This window comes from Dreissena polymorpha, chromosome 3 (assembly GCF_020536995.1).
Source record: "Dreissena polymorpha isolate Duluth1 chromosome 3, UMN_Dpol_1.0, whole genome shotgun sequence".
Classification (NCBI taxonomy): Eukaryota; Metazoa; Mollusca; class Bivalvia; order Myida; family Dreissenidae; genus Dreissena; species Dreissena polymorpha.
The window spans coordinates 75,377,856-75,398,587 of NC_068357.1; the positions used below are offsets into that span (position 1 = coordinate 75,377,856).

Below are 20,732 nucleotides of genomic sequence, written 5' to 3' on the forward strand. Positions count from 1 at the left end.
ATATTTCAAAAACTAAAAGTAATGATGGTAATTTGCTCTTAAATTATTAACATTTTGTTAGCTATTTTTTATGTGTTTATTTAACACACATTCTAGTACATAGTAATCTATAAGAAGACAATTAGGTTCTAGTATGATTGTACTTTCAGGCGGCCATTTTGTGTGCAAGCTTTTTGACTTGTTCACACCATTCAGCATTGGACTGGTTTATCTCATGTACAGAATATTTGACCAGGTGTCAATATTCAAGCCAGTCACCAGCAGGCCGGCTAATTCAGAAAGGTAAAACATATGGGTACACTATCAGTGGCTGCTGGCAGAAGCAGCCCACTTTTTTAAATGCAAAAACTTACTTGAGAAGTTTATAAGTATGGAAGTTTTTGAAGTAATAAAATAAATGTTTATTTTGGTGTCTGCCTTATTGTTAATTTGAGTTATCTAGCATCTAAAAGAGGTCTGTGGTGTAGGTATGTGTTATGTGTCCTCATCAAAGAGTATTTTGCTTTGTTAATGTAATTTAGTAAGTAGACGGTATATTGTGTCCTCGTACAAAATATAACAGACACATCAGATCTGAACATGACATTTAATCTGTACCTAATTTGATAAGAAGATGAGTTACAAAGGTGTTATTGAGAATTTTCCTTGCCTTATCGAAAATGGCCATTTTTGCAATTCAAAACATGGGGCTTGCACCAAACTGTCAAGTTTTTTGTGTGCATTATATATCAGCCGATATCTAATAATAACCTCATATCCCAAACTGTTGCAGAGTAATCACCCTTGCTCTGTATAAAAGATGGTTGCTTTTGGGTGAATGTCATAAAGTTTCTGAATTCATTCAAACTTTATTTTTTACCATCTAGAGGGAACATTCCTTATTTGTATGAAACTTATTGATCTTAAAAGAAAAAAATGCAGATTGTGGACATGAATGCTTAACCCGTTTCTGCTCAAGATCAAAGTGAACATGGCTATATGCAACCAACATATATCCAAGTTCTGCATGTTCGGTTTATATGCTGTTTGTTGCTCACCAGTATCTAGGTATGGAAATGAAGTCCAAAAATCTTCAATCTAATAAGAAAGATCTTTAATGTAATTTGATTCTTTAAGTGAATACAAACAAGTCAAAATACATGTCTGATAGGTAAAAGATTAAATTACATTTTCAGATACATAATCTGTAAAGGGCTGCGTGGGGACCGTGAGCCAGTGAGACAGTACTTCCATGAGGTGAACCTTGCTCTCAACAAGTACCTGGTCTCTACGTCAATGGAGGATGTGAATGAGATAGTGCCCATGGAGTACCTGCAGAACAATGGGCCTTTCTACGAGTACATGTGTAACTCCAATGACAGGTTACATAGCAATATACTTTAATGGCCAATTGATGCTGAAATTAGGCTCCTTTTCCATTCCTGAAATAACTTATTTTTCCTTTAAATATATATCTTAAAATCACTGCCTTCCATCCCAAGGGCAAGCTCTGAAAAAAAGATAAATTAAAAATTTAATGTTGGGGTATCCCAGCTATTTTAGCATCAATCAAACTTTGAAGTGTCCAAGTTTTCTAGTTACTATTAAGAAAATCTAATAAAGCTTAACTTGAAAAATATTTACATGCTTTCTGCAAAAAAGCCTTTTTTGTTATAAAAAAAACTCTTTTGTTGTAAATTTGTAAATATTATGATATGTTTCACCACGTCAGGCAAGTTACTTAAATAATAAGCATTTACTGACTTATTGCTTTTTTATGGGTATGGGTTTATTCAGTTGCCTCACGCTTTGATTTTCCTTCTTTTTTTTTTATTTCGGATTTCTTATTAATTATTTCTTTTATGTCTGCTAATGTGTATTATTCATTTTAAAGAAAGCACAAAATAAAAACTACAGGGAATATGATTCAGAAATGACTTGTAGAATACAATGCATCAGGGTTCGACACTAAGGCATGTCCGACAGACATTGTCTAGTAAGATCGATGGTCGGTCTAGATGAATAGATGGCAATATGGACATTATGCACGTCATTTCATTTTGTTCCTACGTCAAAAATTTTGGTTGCTATGGCAAAAATTCTGAAAATGCTGGAATTTCTGACAATGGTGCAGCCAGTAGGGGACCATATTGCTTGACAATAGCCTTGTTCACTGATTAAACAGTTACATGACAGAATTGTGTTTATTTGCTACGTCATTTATGGTCTAGTAGACATCAGATTTGGGCTAGTACATTGAGGAGCTGGTCCGATGGTCTTGCTGTAAAAAAAGTTAATGTCGAACCCTGTACAACATTAAATAATCAACATGAGCTTAAAACTTACTGATGCACTATTATCAATATGTACTTGTCTACATTTGCTACATATTTTTTTAGTTTTAACAGGATTTGTATTTCAGTCTAGGAGAAATCCAGATACTAAACTTGAAGAAAATCCAGGCCTTCACTCGAAACACGTAAGGATTCAAGAAGACACAAAAGTTATCAAGCTGGCATATAATGTTACAATAGCAAAGTCACAAAAGTTACTATAACTTAGACATTTTAGTTATAATATTGCATGGTCACAAAAGTTATTTTGATTATGTTCATATATAGTATTTTTGTTTCCATCTGTTGTTTTTCAAGTCAATAAGAAAAAAAGTCTTGCTCGGTAGAAAAAACTAACTGATGTGTGAGTGATAAAATAAAATCTATCTTCATATGGATACATCTGTATTTTGACTGTTCCTGGTGCATTCTGTTACATATGGATACATCTGTATTTTGTCTGTTCCTGGTGCATTCTGTTACATATGGATACATCTGTATTTTGTCTGTTCCTGGTGCATTCTGTTACATATGGATACATCTGTATTTTGACTGATCCTGGTGCATTCTGTTACATATGGATACATCTGTATTTTGACTGTTCCTGGTGCATTCTGTTACATATGGATGCATATGTATTTTGACTGCTCCTTGTGCATTCTGTTACATATGGATACATCTGTATTTTGATTGTTCCTGGTGCATTCTGTTACATATGGATACATCTGTATTTTGACTGTTCCTGGTGCATTCTGTTACATATGAATACATCTGTATTTTGACTGTTCCTGGTGCATTCTGTTACATATGAATACATCTGTATTTTGACTGATCCTGGTGCATTCTGTCACATATGGATGCATCTGTATTTTGACTGTTCCTGGTGCATTCTGTTACTGGTGCATTCTGTTACACATGGATACATCTGTATCTTGACTGTTCCTAGTGCATTCTGTTACATATGGATACATCTGTATTTTGACTGTTCTTGGCACACTCTGTTACATATGGATACATCTGTATTTTGACTGTTCCTGGTGCATTCTTTTACACATGGTTACATCTGTATTTTGACTGCTCCTGGTGCATTCTGTTACATATGGATACATTTGTATTTTGACTGTTCCTTGTGCATTCTGTTACACATGGATACATCTGTATTTTGACTGTTCCTGGTGCATTCTGTTACATATGGATACATCTGTATTTTGACTGTTCTTTGCACACTCTGTTACATATGGATACATCTGTATTTTGACTGTTCCTGGTGCATTCATTTTACACATGGATACATCTGTATTTTGACTGTTCCTTGTGCATTCTGTTACATATGGATACATCTGTATTTTGACTGTTCTTTGCACACTCTGTTACATATGGATACATCTGTATTTTGACTGTTCCTGGTGCATTCATTTTACACATGGATACATCTGTATTTTGACTGTTCCTTGTGCATTCTGTTACATATGGATACATCTGTATTTTAAATGTTCCTGGTGCATTCTGATACATATGGAAACATCTGTATTTTGACTGTTCCTGGTGCATTCTGTTACAGAAATCTTGTGGACACCAGACAGGCTGATATCCGTAAACAGCTGTTAGAGAAATGGAAGGTATGTGGTGTGACTTAAGATGTGTTTGGCATTAATTGACAAAGTAGGGTTTTTAAATGTAATCATAACTCCCCTTACCAACCCTTCTTTGAGGAAGTGTTGGTGAATTGCTTTGCATGTGTCAGTCCATCAGTTCTTCAATACCATAATTACTCTTTAAGTTTTTGGACACTTAAAAATTATAAATTTATTTTGTATCAGAAAATTGAGATTCAAAAAATTATTCCAAAAATATAGTGTCTGAAAATTTTGAGACAATTAATTAGACGTTATATCGATTGCATTGACGTTTTAATATTCTTGTGTTTAACATAATTGTTAAGTTGATTTAAATATTAAAACACTAATTTTCAATAGAAAAGGTATAATCTTAATTGACTCTACTTGTCATCATATCAGAAATGATACCAAACAAAAATTGTGATTTTTTTTAATTACTTACTACAAATTCAAATTCATAGTATTTTAGCTTTCAAGTAAAATCATTGTCATCAAACGAAAATTTGCCCATAATTACTCTTGAATACTTATATCCCTATTGAAAACCCATTTAGTCTAATATTAATGTTAAACTGGCCGAAAAGTCTAAACAAAATCTTTACTTATATTAATGCACCTGTTACAAAGAATTGGGTTCATATATTTGTGAATATATGTCTCTACCCTAAAAAAAATAAGCAATCATAATAGAAGTGACACATGTCCTCTTGCCTTTATTTTAAGCGCATGCAATTTCGAAAGCATTTCATATTTGTACAATAATGGATATTAACTTTGTTATCACAACCTCTTATCTGCTGTAAATTTTATCTTCATGGTTTTGTTATGTTTGTAAGTTTGTTTTTATGAATGTTTTTTCTGACATGTTTTATTGCCTGTGTTATAGGTGGACGATGAGTTAAGAGTAGCCCCACCAAAGGTTCTCCCAGATCATAAATGTCAGGACCTTCTCAATGTGAGCTCCCATCTTTACTGAGTACTTAATAGAGACAGTCTGATATTTTGTGGCTTGACAAAACATTTCTTTCATTCCAAATAGTATTTAAAAACAACAATAGGAATGTACAGAGTCCATAAAAATGTTTGTACGTTTTGAATGGAAAACATACTTATTATGCCCCCCTTAGAAGAAGAGGGGGTATATTGTTTTGCACATGTCGGTCGGTCTGTCTGTCTGTCTGTCCACCAGATGGTTTCCGGATGATAACTCAAGAACGCTTAGGCCTAGCTTGTCACAGTAGTTGTTTCAACTGGATATTTTTATCCCCACGCTTTTTGAAAAAAAGGTGGGGATATTGTGGTTATCTCCGCCGTCCGTCCGTCCGTCCGTCTGTCTGTCTGTCTGTCTGTCCGTCCGTCCTGGCCACTATCTCCTCCTACACTAAAAGCACTAGAACCTTGAAACTTACACACATGGTAGCTATGAGCATATGTGCGACCCTGCACTATTTGGAATTTTGATCTGACCCCTGGGTCAAAAGTTATAGCGGTTGGGGTGGGGCCGCCTCAGAAATTATCACTCATTTTTTTAGGTTATTTTACATTTACTTCTTTATTTCTACACCGATTCACTTCAAATTGATACTGGACCTCTCTTATGACAATACGGTCAATCTCAACCATGCATGGCCCCATTCCCAACCCTGGGGCGCCCCGCCCACATAGGCCACACCCACCAAAAAATTCCATTTACTATAATTTTTTCATTTCTACACGGATTCACTTCAAATTGATACTGAACTTTTGTTATGACATTAGGGTCAATCTCAACTATGCATGGCCCCAATCCCAACCCTGGGGCGCCCGCCCACATAGGCCACACCCACCAAAAAATTCCATTTACTATAATTTTTTCATTTCTACACGGATTCACTTCAAATTGATACTGAACTTCTCTTATGACATTAGGGTCAATCTCAACTATGCATGGCCCCATAACCAACCCTGGGGCCCCGCCCACATAGACCACACCCACCCAAAATTGCCTTTACTATAATTTCTTCATTTCTACACCGATTCACTTCAAATTGATATTGAACTTCTCTTATGACAATACAGTCAATCTCAACTATGCATGGCCCCATTACCAACCCTGGGGCGCCCCGCCCACATAGATCACACCCACCCAAAATTGCCTTTTACTATAATTTCTTCATTTCTACACCGATTCACTTCAAATTGATACTGAACCTCTCTTATGACAATACGGTCAATCTCAACTATGCATGGCCCCATTACCAACCCTGGGACCCCGCCCACATAGACCACACCCGCCCAAAATTGCCTTTTACTATAATTTCTTCATTCCTACACCGATTCACTTCAAATTGATACTGAACTTCTCTTATGACAATACGGTCAATCTCAACTATGCATGGCACAATTACCAACCCTGGGGCGCCCTGCCCACATATGTCACACCCACCCAAAATTGCCTTTTACTATAACTTCTTCATTTCTACACCAATTCACTTCTAATTGATGATGAACTTCTCTTATGACAATACGGTCAATCTCAGCTATGCATGGCCCAATTACCAACCCTGGGGCACACCTAGGTCAAACATTCGGCGTGGGGATACGCGTCGGCCTCTGCCGCGCCATTTCTAGTTATGATTGCTTTGATATAACATCATGACAATTTGTTAAGAGGATACTTTGGAAAAAGTGAAGACCTTTTTTATCCCCACACTTCAAAAGCGTGGGGATATTGTGGTTATCTCCTCTGTCTGTCCATCCGTCCTGGACATCATCTCCTCCTAAACTATAAGCACTAGAACCTTGAAACTTATACACATGGTAGCTATTAGCATATGTGCGACCCTGCACTATTGGGAACTTTTATCAGACCCCTGGGTCAAAAGTTATGGGTGTTGGGGTGGGGCCGGGTCAGAGATTTTCCTGCAACCGCGATTCCAAAAAGGCTCATAACTACTGTGTCTTTTCAGATATTGCTTTCATATTTGGTATGCATGTGTATCTAGACAACACCTATCCATGCGCACACAATTTTTTACCCCTGTGACCTTGAACTTGGGGTCAGTTTTCAGGTTTCCAAATCTGCGAACGCGATTGGAAAAAGGCTCATTACCACTGTGTGCCTTCAGATATTGCATTCATATTTGGTATGCATGTGTATCTGGACAAGACCTTTCCATGCGCATAAAATAATTTACCCCTGTGACCTTGACCTTGACCTTGAACTCGGGCCAGTTTTCAGGTTTTGAAATCTGCGACCATGATTCGAAAAAGGCTCATAACTACTGTTTCCATTTGGATATTGCTTTCATATTTGGTATGCATGTGTATCTGGACAACACCTTTCCATGCGCATACATTTTTACCCCCGTGACCTTGAACTTGGGGTCAGTTTTCAGGTTTCAAAATCTGCGACCGCAATTCGAAAAGGGCTCATAACTACTGTGTCCCTTCAGATGTTGCTTTCATATTTGGTATGCATGTGTATCTAGACAACACCTATCTATGCGAACACAATTTTTTACCCTTATGTCTGTTTTCAGGTTTTGAAACCTGGGACCGCAATTAGAAAAAGGCTCATAACTACTGTGTCCCTACAAATATTGCTTTCATATTTGGTATGCATGTGTATCTGGACAACACCTTTCCATGGGCATACAAAATTTTACCCCTTGACCTTGAACTTGGGGCTAGCTTTCAGGTTTCAAAATCTGCGACTGCAATTTGAAAAAGGCTCATACCTGCTGTGTCCCTTCAGATATTGCTTTCATATTTGGTATGCATGTGTATGTGGACAAAACCTTTCCATGCGCATGAAATTTTTTACCACTGTGACCTTGACCTTGAACTTACGGTCTGCGTTTAGATTTTATAATCTATAATGTGGTTATCTCCGCCGTCTGTCTGTCCGTCCTGGCCACTATCTCCTCCTAAACTATTAGCACTAGAACCTTGAAACTTACACATATGGTAGCTATGAGCATACTGTATGTGCCACAGTGCACTATTTTGAATTTTGATCTGACCCTTGGGTGTAATTATGGGGGTTGATGTGGGGCTGGGTTAGAGATTTTCACTCATTTTTTTAGGTTATTTTACATTAACTTCTTCATTTCTACACCCTTTTACTTCAAATTGATACTGAACATCTCTTATGACAATACGGTCAATCTCATGGCCCCATTACCAACCCTGGGGCGCCCCTTGGTCAAACATGCGGCGTGGGGATATGCGTCGGCATCTGCCGCACCATTTCTAGTTGATATTGGAGTCACCAGGTTAAAGGTCAAAGTATCATGGTCTTGTAACATAAAATTTGTTTAACCTGTGATCAAACACACTCATAGTGTGATAACATGGCAGGAAGAGGAGGACTGTTATTTTTATTTGGTCACCAGGTTTTAGGTAAATCTCACATGGGCTTGTATCAAGAAATAGTTTTTTATGCCCCCGGATCGATAGATCGGGGGTATATTGTTTTTGGCCAGTCTTTCTTTCTTTCTTTCTGTCTGTCATTCTGTCCCAAAACTTTAACCTTTCAGTAAAGTTTTGCAATAACTTTTGAAATATTGAACATTGCAACTTGATATTTGGCATGCATGTGTATCTCATGAAGCTGCGCATTTTGAGTGGTGAAAGGTCAAGGTCAAGGTCATCCTTCAAGGTCAAAGGTTTAAAAAAAGTGTCGCATTAGGGGGCATTGTGTTTCTGACAAACACATCTCTTGTTTATATTTAGAGAATGCTTTGACATCTGATCACTTTGGAAGCAATAATGATGCATATTGATTTTGAGGTCAACATGGAAAAGGTAAAGGTCACACTGGCTTGTAAAAAGAAATGTGTTTACACCATAACTTGAACATGAACTACAATCAAAGTGAAGTAGTGGTTAATTGGGTGAAAAGTAAGACGCCTTATCAAATTTAGGCCATCACTTTAGACGTCAAGGTAACATATGCTTGTATCATGAACTTTGTTTCTGAACAATATCTTAAGTATCAACTTCAGAGTATTCTCATGATAATATAAATTACTTTTCTTTATGAAGGATGACCCCAAATGTTTTTCAAATCGAAAGAAATAAGGTCAAGGTCACAGCTACTAAAAACGGGGGCTATCATGCTTGACAATCATCTCTTATTTAGGGTATGAAGAAGACCTGACAGCCACACTTGGTATGTTGCAGGGTGATGACCAGTTCCTAGATCATGTGACCAATCAGCTGACCCTAGAGAATCTGCGGTCCATCACAAGTGTGTTTGACTATCGATGTATGGTGACGGGGGACCACCCTGAGAAACAAGTCTTCTTACTGGGCCTTGGGGTAGGTAACTACAAGTGTGTTGTAGTGTCTGGCCTTGGGGTAGGTAACTACAAGTGCGTAGTGTCTGTAAAAAATTTGGTTACTAGCTTATTGCAGACAGATTTAAGGAAGTTAAGTTGTATTTAAAACATGCATTTTTTCCTACTTGTGGCTGTATACAGTACATGTTAATGTTTGTAACACGTTTTATAAAAGGATTTATTATGCCCCTCTTTGAAGAAGAGAGGGTATATTGTTTTGCACATGTCGGTCGGTCCGTCTTGTCAGTCCCTCCACCAAATGGGTTCCGGATGATAACTCAAGAATGCTTAGGCCTAGGATCATGAAACTTCAAAGGTACATTGATCATGACTGGAAGATGACCCCTATTGATTTTCAGGTCACTAGGTCAAAGGTCAAGGTCACAGTGACTTGAAATAGTAAAATGGTTTCCGGATGATAACTCAAGAACACTTAGGCCTAGGATCATGAAACTTCAAAGGTACATTGATCATGACTGGCAGATGACCCCTATTGATTTTCAGGTCACTAGGTCAAAGGTCAAGGTCACAGTGACTTGAAACAGTAAAATGGTTTCTGGATGATAACTCAAGAACGCTTAGGCCTAGGATCATGAAACTTTATAGGTACAATGATCATGACTGGCAGATGACCCCTATTGATTTTCAGGTCACTAGGTCAAAGGTCAAGGTCACAGTGACTTGAAATTGTAAAATTGTTTCCGGATGATAACTCAAGAATGCTTACGCCTAGGATCATGAAACTTCATAGGTACATTGATCATGACTGGCAGATGACCTCTATTGATTTTCAGGTCACTGGGTCAAAGATCAAGGTCCCAATGACTCAAAACAGTAAAACGGTTTCCGGATGATAACTCAATAATGCTAAGGCCTAGGATCATGAAACTTCAAAGGAACATTGACCATGACTGGCAGATGACCCCTATTGATTTTCAGGTCACTAGATCAAAGGTCAAGGTCACAGTGACTCGAAACAGTAAAATAGTTTCAAGATGATAACTCGAAAATTCTTAGGCCTAGGATCATGAAACTTCATAGGTACATTGATCTTGACTGGCAGATGACCCCTATTGATTTTCAGGTCACTAGCTCAAAGGTCAAGGTCACAGTGACAAAAATGTATTCACACAATGGCTGCCACTACAACTGACAGCCCATATGGGGGACATGCTTTACAAACAGCCCTTGTTTTATGCTCATTTGCATTGGATGCCTGATTGTTATACAGATACTATACCAATGCGGTCATACAAAAGCTCAATGAAAAGTTTTAAAGTGTTGAATCCCCTAGATAAGAGGGGTACACATCTTCAAATTTGTTTTTCAGATCCAACAGAATATGCATGCACTTATTAATTCAATGCTCGCTCTGGCAAGACACAAGTGTAATGCTCAATTACTAATATGCCACCATGTTAAGTGCAATAAACATGTGCACCTAATTTGGAGAGGTCCAAGTCTGCACTTCTGGATAATAGGGGTCGAATTATCAGATGTAGACTGCAGATAATTTGTTTAAATTCTTTAATGGATGTATCAACTTGTGAAAAACAGCGTATGATACTTGCATTAAGTGATTGACGTTTTGGGCTACACAACTTTTATACAAAAGTACAGAGATCATCTTAAGTTTTGTTTGAATTACAATGTTTTTATATTGCGTTAAAAACTTCCACTTTTCTGTACAGATAACTTGAAGTTGTACATATCAGCTTGATTTGCACGTGCTTTTTTGCTGAATTAAGATTAACCTGACCAACACGTGCAATTTAATTGTAAAATTATTTTGTGCTTAACTCATTTTAGCAGCAATATTGTGATATACAATTTCAATTTTAGAATTTGTATACTCAGTTTGAAAGAAAAAATATTTGTTTTACATTTTATAACTTAAATGGACTATTTTAATTACAGAGCGATCCCTTTATTGTACATATACATAATGATGCGTGTGTACCCTTTGAAGAAAGTGACAAAGGTAAATATTTGTGCTGGTCATTAATTCTGGCAATAATGGGTGGGACTAGAAAATGGAACAATTAGACCTCGGCAATACTATTAAAGTGCTTCCACAGTAGTGCAATTTTCCTGATTGTGTCTGTTTCAGAGGTCCAAGGTTTTTCAGCGTGAGTGCAAGGCAGGTTCCCGTTGGCAGAAGCTGGATAACAATAAACTGTTTGTGGAGTTGCCGAGAGATACATTGCTACATGCTGAGATTGTCACTGAACTAAGGGGGGAGGTAACTATGTAGTGATTTTTTAGGGGAGGTAACTGCATAGTGATTTATAGGATGAGGTATTTATGCAGAGTGATCTAGTGACATTTGACTAAAAAGATTGTGGTCATCCTTGTTATTTCAGGGAATGTTAAAAACAAATCTGGCCACTCTACAGGGCTTATTTTGCCTTTGGACAAATAAGCAAATAGGTACACAATAGCAAATCTGTATAAAGACTACAACTTTCTCTTCATAAAACCCCATCATCAGCCAAAACAAGAGACATTTCTACATTCTGCAGAACATTTTTGATAAATAAAATTTCAAACCAGGGCAAGCCCCACCCTAGTCAAACAAGTCTGGGCCACTTACCGGTAACTGCCAGTCTAGTGATTTAAGTAGATTTTCAGTCTTTACGATGGTTTTCTTGACTAATGGCAATAGAATTTCAATTAGCCAGAATTAACCTGAACATGAAAAAAATTATAAATGAAAATAGTTGAAAACAGTCCCAATTAGTAATAAACATTGTTAGTAAAATAATCAGATCATTATGGAATATTTAATAACAAATTTGGACATTGAAAGTCAATTATTTTTTTATGTCCCCCACTATAGTAGTGGGGGGACATATTGTTTTTGCCCTGTCTGTTGGTCTGTTGGTTGGTCTGTTGGTTGGTTTGCGCCAACTTTAACATTTGCAATAACTTTTGCAATATTGAAGATAGCAACTTGATATTTGGCATGCATATGTATCTCATGGAGCTGCACATTTTGAGTGGTGAAAGGTCAAGGTTATCCTTCAAGGTCAAAGGTCAAATATATGTGGTCAAAATCGCTCATTTAATGTACACTTTTGCAATATTTCAATATTCAAGATAGCAACTTGATATTTGTCATGCATATGTATCTCATGGAGCTGCACATTTTGAGTGGTGAAAGGTCAAGGTCATCCTTCAAGGTCAGAGGTCAAATATATGTGGCCGAAATCGCTCATTTTATGAGTACTTTTGCAATATTGAAGATAGCAACTTGATATTTGGCATGCATGTGTATCTCATGGAGCTGCACATTTTGAGTGGTGAAAGGTGAAGGTCATCCTTCAAGGTCAAATATATGGGTCAAAATTGTAATGTCACTTCTGCAATAATTATTGAAGCTAGCAATTTTATATTTGACATGCACGTGTATCTCATGGAGCTGCACATTTTGAGTGGTGAAGGGTCAAGGTCATCCTTCAAGGTCAAACGTCATATACGGGGACATAGTGTTTCACAAACACATCTTGTTTATTTCAATTTTTGAACAATACCTTTTGAGGAGTAAAGTCTAAAATTTAACTTGCATGTAAAAAAGTTTACTTGTCTTAGGATTAAGTCAAATTGTTTTTATACAAATAGGATGCTTTTTTTTAATATCATAGGGGACTGGGCAGATGAAAGTGAACACAGTCCATGTGTTGGATGCACTGTTCCTGTGTGGAAAGGATGTGCGAAATCTGCACTTCAATGAACGGTACGCGGTCCCATTGATGTCTATCTTCATACCCCACCTATCCTTCCTATCTGGAGGCTTTGAAAGAATAGCCACTGAATAATAATGTTATAATTATCATTATTGTTGTTTTGTCCTTTTCCATTTTTGGGCTAAAACTAAATGGCAAAAGAATCTATTTTTTACTTATAGTAATTATAATACTTTTAAAAATAGCTATGTACCATTGAAGTCTTTCTTTATACCCCATATATTCTCCCCACCTGCAAGCTTAAGAAGAATAGGCGCTTTGGAATATTAATAGTATATTTATAACTAATGTTGGTTCTTTCTTCTTATGCCCCCCCCCCCCCCAAAAAAAATTTTGGGGGGAGCATATAGTCGTCGCTTCGTCTGTCCGTGCGTGTGTCCATCCATCAGTGCACAATTTTTGTCCGGGCTATTTCTCAGCAATTAATGACGGGATTTCAATTAAACTTTATGGGAAGCTTCACTACCAAGAGGAGATGTGCATATTATCAGCTGGTTCTGGTCGGATGATTTCTCACCGAGTTATGGCCCTTTGAAATTTTCTATGAACTGTACATATAGTGCAATTCTTGTCCCCCCAACTACTGACTGGAATTCAATGAAGCTTAATGGGAAGCTTAACTACCTTGAGGAGATGCGCATGTTATTTGTGGGTTGTGTTTATATGATTTATTATGCCCCCCTTCGAAGAAGAGGGGGTACATGTATATTGCTTTGCTCATGTCGGTCTGTCTGTCGGTCCGTCCACCAGGTACATTGATCATGACTCGCAGATGACCCCTATTGATTTTGAGGTCACTAGGTCAAAGGTCAAGGTCACGGTGACTTGAAATAGTAAAATGGTTTTTGGATGATTACTCAAGAATGCATACACCGCCAACAGGGCGAACTCTGAACAATATAACTGAAGCAACTGGTCTGTAATCCTAAATTTATAATTATCAGTCCAATGAAACATCATCCTTTGAGTAAAATAAAGTGGATCAGTAAAAATATTATCAGAATATGATTTTTTTTGTATATTTTGTGTATTAAATATTGTGTAAATGTTTAATTTTGTTGATTTATATAAATATAAGCAGGACAGGGGAGGTAATACACTATTATATCTTTCTTATATACAGGGGAAACAAATGCAATAAGTTAAAATTTCATGTTTAATGAATAGAGGATATCACCCCCCCATTTTTTTTAAACATCTAATAAATAACCACACCCCACATTAAACCCCCCTCTCACCCCCTACCCCCACCCCTCCCCTACCCCCCACCCTCCTACCCCCCCACCCCCCCCATTTTTTTTAAACATCTTATAAATTTCCACACCCCACATTATACCCCCTCTCACCCCCCACCCCCCTACCCCCCCACCCCCTACCCCCCACTTCCCCCCCCAATTTTTTTTTTAAACATCTAATTGATTACCACACCTCCACATTATACCCCCCTCTCACTCCCCCCTACCCACCCACCCCCTCACCCCCCAATTTTGTTTGAAACATCTTATAAATTACCCCACCCCACATTATACCCCCCTCTCACCCCCCACCCCCCTACACCCCCTACACCCCCCACCCCCCCATAATTTTTTAAGCATCTAATAAATTACCCCACCCCACATTATACCCCCCTCTCACTCCCCCCTACCCCCCCCCAAAAAAAAATAATATTTTTTAAACATCTAATAAAAAATCACACCCCACATTATTACCCCCTCTCACCCCCACCCCCCTACCCCCCCCCCACCCCCCCTAACCCCCACCCCCCCCAATTTATTTTTTTAAAACATCTTATAAATTACTACACCCCACATTATACCCCCTCTCACCCCCACCCCCCTCCCCCCCCCCAGCCCCCCTACCCCCCCCACCACTCCCCCCAATTTTTTTATATTTTTTAAACATCTAATTAATTACCACACCTCCACATTATACCTCCCTCTCACTCCCCCCTACCCACCCACCCCCTCACCCCCCCCCCCCAATTTTTTTGAAACATCTTATAAATTACCCCACCCCACATTATACCCCCCTCTCACCCCCCCACCCCCCCACCCCCCCCCCAATTTTTTTTTTGAACATCTAATAAATTACCCCACCCCACATTATATCCCCCTCTCACTCCCCCCTACCCCCCCCCCCCAATTTTTTTTTTAAACATCTAATAAAAAATCACACCCCACATTATTACCCCCCTCTCACCCCCCCCACCCCCCTACCCACTCACCCCCCTACCCCCCCCAATTTTATTTAAACATCTAATAAATAACCCCACCCTACATTATACCCCCCTCTCACCCCCACACCCCCCCACCCCCACCCCCCCCCCTCCAAAAAAAAAATATTTTTTTTTTTAGATGTCTTATAAATTACCACACCCCACATTATACCCCCCTCTCACTACCCCCTTGATCTTGACTGGAAGATGACCCCTATTGATTTTCAGGTCACTAGGTCAAAGGTCAAGGTCACAGTGACTCGAAATAGTACAATGGTTTCCGGATGATAACTTACATTAGGTCAAAGGTCAAGGTCACAGTGACAAAAAACGTATTCACACAATGGCTGCCATTACAACTGACAGCCCATATGGGGGGGCATACATGTTTTACAAACAGCCCTTGTTTAGATAGTTTTGGCCCTTTGAAATTTTTAAGTTGCTAAACCATCCATCGTATTATTTTGTCCAAAGTTATGCCCCTCAAGACGTTTTCTTTTATCTGAATATATAGTGCAATATTGTGACAAAAAAACAACTTTGGGGAGCATCACCCGTCTCCGACGGTTTCTTGTTGATTTTTGTCAAAATATGGCCCCATTCAAATGGCAAAAAGCAGCTCTGTCAACCCATGATAAGGTCAAACAAAAAATAGTCTTGGTTCAGGGAACATGGCCAGAAAAATGTAGGAGGGTAGGTAGGTTTTTTTGTCCCCTACCTGTTTCATCGGAGGGGACTTACGGTTATCGCTCTGTGCGTCTGTCTGTCACATTTTTCTGGATCCTGCGATAATTTTTAAAGTTCTTAATGTTTTTTCATGAAACTTGAAACATGGATAGATGGCAATATGGACATTATGCACGTCATTTCATTTTGTTCCTACGTCAAAAATTCTGGTTGCTATGGCAACAAATAGACTAGAAATACTGCTGAAAATGGTGGTTTTTAGCTCATCTATTTTTTGAAAAAAATATGAGCTATTGTCATCACGTCGGCGTCTGGTTAGGTTTTGGGTTTAGGTCCACTTTTCTCATAAAGTATCAATGCTATTGCATTCAAACTTGGTACACTTACTTACTATCATGAGGGGACTGGGCAGGTAAAGTTAGATAACTCTGGCTTGCATTTTGACAGAATTATGTGCCCTTTTTATACTTAGAAAATTGAAAATTTTGGTTAAGTTTTTTGTTAAGGTCCATTTTATTCCTGAAGTATCAAAGCTATTGCTTTCATACTTGCAACACTTACTTACTATCATAAGGGGACTGTGCAGGCAAAGTAATGTAACTCTGACTGGCATTTTGACAGAATTATGTGCCCTTTTTATACTTAGAAATTTTAAAATTTGGTTAAGTTTTGTGTTTAGGTCCACTTTTTTCCTAAAGTATCAAAGCTATTGCTTTCATACTTGCAACACTTACTAATTATCGTAAGGGGACTGTGCAGGCAAAGTTATGTAACTCTGACTGGCATTTTGACGGAATTATGGGCCCTTTATACTTGAAAATTTGGTTAAGTTTTGTGTTTTGGTCCACTTTACCCCTAAAGTATCATACTTGAAACACTCGCAAACTATCTTAAGGGGACAGTAAAGGACAAGTTGCATAACTCTGGTTGTCATGTTTAGGGAATTATGGCCCTTTTTTGACTTAGTAACTTTGAATATATGGTTACATTTTGTGTTTAGATCCACTTTACTTCTAAAGTATCAAGGCTTTAACATTGGCCATAACTTTTTCAATATTGAAGATAGCAACTTGATATTTGGCATGCATGTGTATCTCATGACACTGAACATTTTGAGTGGTGGAAGTTCAAGGTCAAGGTCATCCTTCAAGGTCAAATGTCAAATATATGGCGTCTGTCCGTCCAAAAACTTTAACATTGGCCATAACTTTTTTAATATTGAAGATAGCAACTTTGATATTTGGCATGCATGAGTATCTCATGAAGCTGCACATTTTGAGTGGTGGAAGTTCAAGGTCAAGGTCATCCTTCAAAGTAAAAAAAAATATTTAAAAAATTCAAAGCGGCGTTCTCATGAAGATGCACATTTTGAGTGGTGGAAGTTCAAGGTCATCCTTCAAGGTCAAGGTCATCCTTCAAGGTAAAAGGTCAAAAAAATTAATTATTTCAAAGCGGCATTCTCATGAAGCTGCACATTTTGAGTGGTGGAAGTTCAAGGTCAAGGTCATTCTTCAAGGTCAAGTTCATCCTTCAAGGTCAAAGGTAAAAAATAAAATAATTTCAAAGCGACGTTCTTATGAAGCTGCACATTTTGAGTGGTGGAAGTTCAAGGTCAAGATCATCCTTCAAGGTCAAAGATAAAAAAATTTTTTATTCAAAGCGGCGTTATCATGAAGCTGCACATTTTTTGGGGCATTTTTGGAAGATAATGTAATAAATGACCACACGCCAACACTATACACCCCTCTCCACTCCACCCCTCCCTCCTTTGTGATTGAAATTGGGAGTCCCTTCACCTTTAAAAAGAAAATAGATGAGCGGTCTGCACCCGCAAGGCGGTGCTCTTGTCTGGATCTTGCGATAACTTAAATAGTTCTGAATATTTTTTCATGAAACTTTAAACATGGATAGATGGCAATATGGACATTATGCACATCATTTCATTTTGTTCCTACGTCAAAAATTCTGGTTGCTATGGTAACCAATAAAAAAAATCTGACAATGGTGTAATTTCTAACAATGGTGGAGCCGGCAGCGGACATATATTGCTTGGCAATAGTCTTGTTTTTTTATTATTAATATTTTGTTTACCAGTAGACTGATTTCAGGGTGAAAAAGGGTCAGTTAATGCACCCATGATTGTTTAAACACTGACCAAATGATTAACATTGCACATGTGGTGTTTAGTCGTTGTATACTATTCATCGTTTCATCATTCCTTCTAAGCTCTTTATGCACCTTTTGCCTTTTAATCACCCTCTGTACTTATGCTAACCTGCGTACAGAATTCACAAAAGAGAACACGTCATGTATTCATTTTTCATCCATAAATACAATGTCTTTTTATATTCATAAAGGTATTACATTTATCACATATTCAAATGATTGTTTTTGTAGTACATATTTGCCTTTTGCGAATTCTGTCAGTAACATGTGTACATGGTGACATGGTGAGTGGATTCACAGAGACCCATGTAAGGCATTAGCTAGGTCTTGGTGTTCTTCATAACAGTGCACTCAGGTCCTGGGAGAGCATGTAAAAGATTGTTCTTTAAGACCAACATCCATATAACGTTTCATGACTATAGCTCAAACACTTTTGGATACAACATTGTGGGACTGACAGGGGCAAATCTAAATGCTCACCTTGAGTGGGGGCATAACAATTTGAAGTATATAAATATATACCATTTGGTGACCTCAAAAACGGTAGAGCCTAGAGAGCTTGGAAAAACATATTTCTATTTCAAATTTATTGACATACAACAGATCGTAAGGATACAGAAAACTGGCTTTCAAAAACATGTTTTATAATAGTACAAGACACAAAAATTGGTCAAATATTTTGGTATGAATCTATTACTTGGGAACCAAATTGTGTTGAGACGAAATTTTAGAAAAATCAACCCTTCAACATTAAAGTCAAACTGTTACAAAAACGTCTCGTTAAATGTATGAGACGAGTACCTCCCAGAAAGATGTCCCATTCAGCGATGTTCCCACAAGAAATTTAATGCCATATCATTGTGCATCCACCGGCCCATGAAGCTCGTCAAAAATCTCAGCTGCTGTTGATGAGGTTGGGGTAACCCTCATAACCTGACAGCCTTTTTTGTGGTCACAATATGCGCTGTCAATCGCCAACATTAGAGACGTGGATGCCGCCATGTTTATAAAGCGTAAATGAATGGATCTGTCATTATCCGATACAATGCCCTATAGGTAAAACTCGTACCTATCCGGCGAAAAACATCGCCTTCAGATTTTTTTCCACGGACCAAAAAAATCGTTAGGGTCTGAGGCAAAAAATAGGGTCGGTCGGGTTCCCTGAACCAAGCCAATTTTTTTTTTGGCTTAATCATGTAAGTTTAGCTGACTATCATAATTAAATTAAAGAGCATATAATTATCCTAATGTTAACTTTTCAGTTATTAGTTAGTTAAAATGAAACAATCATGGGCATACCATAGCTTACACACTTGTCCATAGTTTTTTTATAAAGAGAAAAAACAAAAATTGCTAAAAAGGCAATATAAACGGTCACTTGAGCTGGAAATGAAATGTAGTCATTTAACATTTGTCCAAATGATTTCTGGCAAGAGTTCGAAAACTGGGTTGTGTGGGATAAAAATTAAGTAATAAGGTGAAAATAAAAAAAGCTTAAAACACTAAATAGGCCACATTTTTCCCAAGCTTCATAAAACATGGTCAGAACATTAATCCCTATGATATCTTGGTCCAGTTTGAAACTAGGTTACATGGAGTCAAAACCAGGTAAATAGTAGGTCAAATTAAAGAAAAAACTTGTGAATGCTCTATAGTGACCAAATGTATTGCCCAATCTTAATGAAATTTGGTCAGAGTATTTGTTCCTATGATATTTGTCTAGTTTGAAACTGGGTCATATAGGGTCCAAAACTAGGTCACTAGTAGGTCAAGGTAAAGAAAAAGTTTGTGAAAGTTCTAGAGACCTCATTTATTTAATCTTCATGAAATTTACCGAGAACATTTTGTCAAAAATGGGGTTACTAGTTCAAAATAAAGAAAAAGCTTGTGATCATTCTATAGGCCACGATAATACATGTATTCCTATTGTTTTATTGCCCTCGGTTGATGATCGGGGGTATATTGTTTTTGGCCTGTCTGTCTTTCTCTCTGGTCTGTCATTGTATGTGTGTGTCTGTCCCCAAACTTTAACCTTGGTCATAACTTTTGCAATATTGAAGAAACTTGATATTTGGCATGCATGTGTATCTCATTGAGCTGCACATTTTGAGTGGTGAAAGGTCAAGGTCATCCTTCAAGGTCATAGGTCAAATATATTGCTTTAAAGCGGCACAGTAGGGGGCATTGTGTTTCACAAACACAGCTCTTGTGTGGTATATTTATGTGCAAAATGCTTTCCAAATGCATCAACAATATTTCAATAGAAACTTGTTCAGGACCCCTGAGCCATGGTGTGCACTGTGAAAAATAGGTGCAGTCATGCCTTTGAAAACTACTTTTTGTTGAGACACAAGTGACATTATGTTAACTTTTTCCCCCATAAGAAGCAAAGTAAACATTGCTTTTGCAACCAGCATAAAACCAGAACAGCCTGCTGGTAACTCGCAGTCTGTTCAGGTTTTATGCTGTTTGCTGCTCATCAGTATCTAAGGGCTGGAAATGAAGCCTTTAAAACTTGAATTTAGTAAGAAAGGTCTTAAACTAAATTTAACTTTCTAAGGCACTACAAATGCATGAAAATGTGTAGCTAAGTGTAATGGATTAATCACCTTTCACAGGTGCAATATATTTAGACTTGGGCGGATTGAACTGACATTTGCCCT

General features: G+C 37.8%; 1 protein-coding gene across 3 annotated transcripts in view; it reads left to right on the forward strand.

The window, feature by feature from the left end:
* The window catches only part of LOC127874801 (cap-specific mRNA (nucleoside-2'-O-)-methyltransferase 1-like), a 78,867-nt gene that overhangs the window by 49,027 nt on the left and 9,108 nt on the right, over window positions 1-20,732 (forward strand). For all 3 annotated transcript variants that reach the window (XM_052419431.1, XM_052419432.1, XM_052419433.1), the window contains exons 14-21: window positions 150-282; window positions 1,176-1,361; window positions 2,402-2,458; window positions 3,874-3,931; window positions 4,818-4,886; window positions 9,098-9,235; window positions 11,366-11,497; window positions 12,900-12,991. In XM_052419431.1, coding sequence (XP_052275391.1) covers window positions 150-282; window positions 1,176-1,361; window positions 2,402-2,458; window positions 3,874-3,931; window positions 4,818-4,886; window positions 9,098-9,235; window positions 11,366-11,497; window positions 12,900-12,991 — 865 coding nt within the window. The remainder of the gene's footprint in view (window positions 1-149; window positions 283-1,175; window positions 1,362-2,401; window positions 2,459-3,873; window positions 3,932-4,817; window positions 4,887-9,097; window positions 9,236-11,365; window positions 11,498-12,899; window positions 12,992-20,732) is intronic.